The sequence below is a fragment of the Carlito syrichta genome, unplaced genomic scaffold (genome assembly GCF_000164805.1).
Source record: "Carlito syrichta isolate Samal-C Ts95f unplaced genomic scaffold, Tarsius_syrichta-2.0.1 Scaffold308154, whole genome shotgun sequence".
Lineage (NCBI taxonomy): Eukaryota > Metazoa > Chordata > Mammalia > Primates > Tarsiidae > Carlito > Carlito syrichta.
This window is the reverse complement of record NW_007252250.1, coordinates 110,341-113,692: the sequence shown is the minus strand read 5'-3', so window position 1 is coordinate 113,692 and position 3,352 is coordinate 110,341. Positions and strand designations below refer to the sequence as shown.

The 3,352-nt window shown below is 67.6% G+C and overlaps 1 protein-coding gene across 1 annotated transcript in view; it reads left to right on the top strand.

Moving 5' to 3' along the window:
• PPP1R12C (protein phosphatase 1 regulatory subunit 12C) overlaps positions 1–3,352 on the top strand; it is a 19,383-nt gene that overhangs the window by 14,234 nt on the left and 1,797 nt on the right. Inside the window, 10 exon segments of the mRNA XM_021716077.1 lie at positions 3–100; positions 1,006–1,079; positions 1,172–1,299; positions 1,396–1,469; positions 1,703–1,861; positions 1,940–2,007; positions 2,371–2,505; positions 2,679–2,769; positions 3,024–3,104; positions 3,198–3,338. Coding sequence (XP_021571752.1) covers positions 3–100; positions 1,006–1,079; positions 1,172–1,299; positions 1,396–1,469; positions 1,703–1,861; positions 1,940–2,007; positions 2,371–2,505; positions 2,679–2,769; positions 3,024–3,104; positions 3,198–3,338 — 1,049 coding nt within the window.

Sequence of the window (3,352 nt, the reverse complement as noted above, 5' to 3'; positions counted from 1 at the left end):
TCCATCATCTGCCCTTCTCCCCCAGGGGCAGCGTCCCTGCGACCTGGCTGATGAGGAGGTGCTGAGTCTCTTGGAGGAGCTGGCCCGGAAGCAGGAGGACGTGAGTCAGGGCCCGGGGCTCAACAAGCCTCCTGTCCCCCAACCCTCTGAGGAGGCCGGGAGGGGTGTCCTTGTCCCTCGACTCCCTGACACCCACCACCCAGGGACCGGCTCTTCCTCACCCCGTGCCCCAGCCCCAGGGGAAGGCCCTGAGCAGGGCATGGATGGATGTCCATTGTGGAGTTTCCGGTCTGCCTGGGGAGACAAGCAGGAGACGTGGATGGGGCTGTCTGCCTGGATTCAGGCTGGGCTTGTCAGCCCCAGGACTGGAGCTCCTGCTGCGTGGGCAGGTGGACAGACAGCCCTTCTCTCTGGAGACTGGCAGCCACATTGGGCTGGCAGAGACAGGGGACAAAGGTCTCGAGGGAAGGAACAGCTTGTACAGAAGCCAGGGGCTAGACTCTGACGGCCCTGAGTGCCAGGCTGGGGCAGTGTGGCTGCTGCCCTGTGGATGACAGGGCCATGGGGGTTTTGAATGGGTGAGGCAGGGTTGGCTCTCCAAGGTGGCCCAGGGGTCCCAGGAACCTGGCCTGGGTTGTGGGAACGCGTTCTGGAAGACACGAGTACTCAGCATTCCTGGACCAGAAGGTGCAGGAATGAGTGGGGTTCCTGGCCTGCAGCGCCTGCAAAAGCTGGGGGGTGGAGACCATCCAGGGCCCTCAGGGGCTATGCCTGAGACAGGAGCAGAGGGTCAGGGAGTGGATCTGAGTCTGTTGCACCGGACACCTCTGGGGAGGAGGCTGAGGCCTCTAGAGGTGGAGGCGGTGAGGACAGGGTGGCTCTGGCATGTAGGTTGGGGCACCTCTTCTTTCAGCCCTTGGACCCTCTGGCCTAGGCACAGCTGTGCGTGGTGGTGTCCATAGGGCTACGCGCTCCCCTGCCCAGCAGCCCCTTCCCTCCTTGCAGCTTCGCAACCAGAAGGAAGCATCCCAGAGCAGGGGCCAGGAGCCCGTGGTGCCCTCCAGCAGCAAGCACAGAAGGTGGGCCCAGGAGGGCGGGGGTGGGGTGGGGGGGAGGCGGTGGCGGCCACGGCCACGGGACTTGACCCCAGCGCCCTGTCCTCCCTGCACAGAAGTTCTGTGTGTCGCCTGAGCAGCCGCGAGAAGATCTCCCTCCAGGACCTGTCCAAGGAGCGCCGTCCTGGGGGCGCTGGGGGGCCTCCCATTCGGGACGAGGATGAGGGGGATGAAGGCCCCTCTGGTGAAGGTCAGGCTGGCGCTCCTTGGGTCTCGGGGAGAAGGGGCTGGGTTCTCGGTGGCAGCTGGCATCCCGTGACCTGTCTGTGTCCCACACCAGGGCCCTCCCCTGCAGAGTCTAGAGTCCTCAACGGAGTGTCCTCCCCGCCGCCCCCGAGCCCCGCGAGCCTTGTGGTGAGTGTGGCGTCCCGAGAGGGGAGCAGAGGTTCCGCGGAGCCCTGACTGCTGCGGGGGGCGGGGGTGGGTGAGGCCTACAGTTCCCAGAATCCTGGACGCCCGACCGTCTTCTCCGGGCTGCGCCTGCCCCAGGGGCTGATGGGAGTTGTAGTTTGCCGCGTCCTCTGGGGCTTCACCCTGACGTCTCCGAGAGACCCTTTCTCCATGACCGCGACTTCCCCGTCCCCCAGCCACCCGAAGAGGCCCCCCTCCCCAGGCGCTTCGGTCTCCAGAAGACAGGGAGCGCCGGTGCCCTGGGTCCCCCCGAGCGGCGGGCGGCCGAGGGAGCCCCCGGGACCGGGCTGCAGCGCTCGGCGTCCTCCTCCTGGCTGGAAGGGACCTCCACGCAGGTGAGGGACCGGGGGCAGGCCGACCCGACCCGCCCAGCGTGGGATGCCCTTTCCGCTCCTCCTCTCCTCTCCCCGCAGGCCAGGGAGCTCCGTCTTGCCAGAATTTCCCCGAACCCCTCTCGGAAGGCGCCGGAGCCCTCCGCCGCGTGAGTCCCAGGGCCTGGGCCCACGGTGGGAGGCCGGTCTGGGTGCAAGTCCCGTCAGCACGACCCCGAGCAAGCCCATGTGCGCCCTGAGGCAGCCCCCGCCCTCCTCCCGGCCACGCGGCCCGAGTGGAATCAGCGGCCCGAGTGGAATCAGCGCTCGTCCGCACAGCATGCACTCCCGGCGGTCCTTACTCTGTTTCTCCCTTCCAAAGTACTCGGCCCTCCTGGTGTGGCTTGCCTGTCTTTTGTGGCTGCCGTTTATTCATTGGGTTTTTTCCTGCTCGGATTTGACGTGGCAGGGGACTGTCTCTTGCTTACTGCCGCGTGTCCCATAATATTTGCTGAATGAATGAACTCACACAGGTCTGAGATCGCCAAGCCTCCTCCCCAGGAAAACCCCGCGCCTCCCTCCAGGACTCTGGATCCGGAATCCCCCGCGCAGCCAAATGTCCCCGCGGCCTCCGCAGCGCCCCCAGCGGACTCCCGGGACCGCCGGAGGTGAGGAGGCCCGCTGGGAGGAGGCATCTCAGGAGTCCGGGCGGGGGTGGGTGCTTGTCCCGGTCTGCGGAGTTGAAGTCCTCGCCCACAGAGCTTGCCTCCCCTGGGGTGTCGGCCGTGGAGGGGGACAGGGCCCCAAGGGACCCTCCCTGAGCTGGGGGTCCTTCACTCAGGTCCTACCAGATGCCCGTGCGAGACGAGGAGTCTGAGTCGCAGCGGAAAGCTCGTTCCCGCCTCATGCGCCAGTCTCGGAGGTCCACACAGGTGGGGGTGGGCTGGGCCCGAACCCCTGGGTCGGGGGAGGAGGGGCTGGGGGCCTGGACTCCTGGTCTGAGGGAAGAAGGGCTGGAGACCTGGACTCCCTGGGTTAGGAGCAGGCGGGGGCTGGGGGAGGAGGGCTGGGAGCCTGGACTCCCTGGGTCAGAGGGAGGAGGGGTTGGGGCCTGGACTCCCGAGTCTGAGGGAAGAGGGCTGTGGGCCTCTCCCGACTGTCCCCGACTGTCCCCTCTCCCTGCCAGGGCGTGACTCTGACAGACCTGAAGGAAGCCGAGAAGGCCGTCGGGAAGGCCCCAGAGCCAGAGAAGCCCCCGCAAAGCCTGGTGAGGGGGTGGGGCGGAATAGAAGGCGTGGGGGGATGGGGGCGCGGTGGGCGGTGGAGCCTTCCTCGACCTGACTCCTCCCCCTCCCGACAGGACCCTTCCCGGAGGCCCCGCGTGCCCGGAGTCGAGAACGCGGACGGCCCCGCCCAGAGAGGTGAGGTCGGCCCCCCGGGAAGTCGTTCTCCGGGTCTCCCCGCCGCCCCACACGGTCGTCTTTCCTTCCCGGGGCCTCGGGCCCGCGGTCCTCG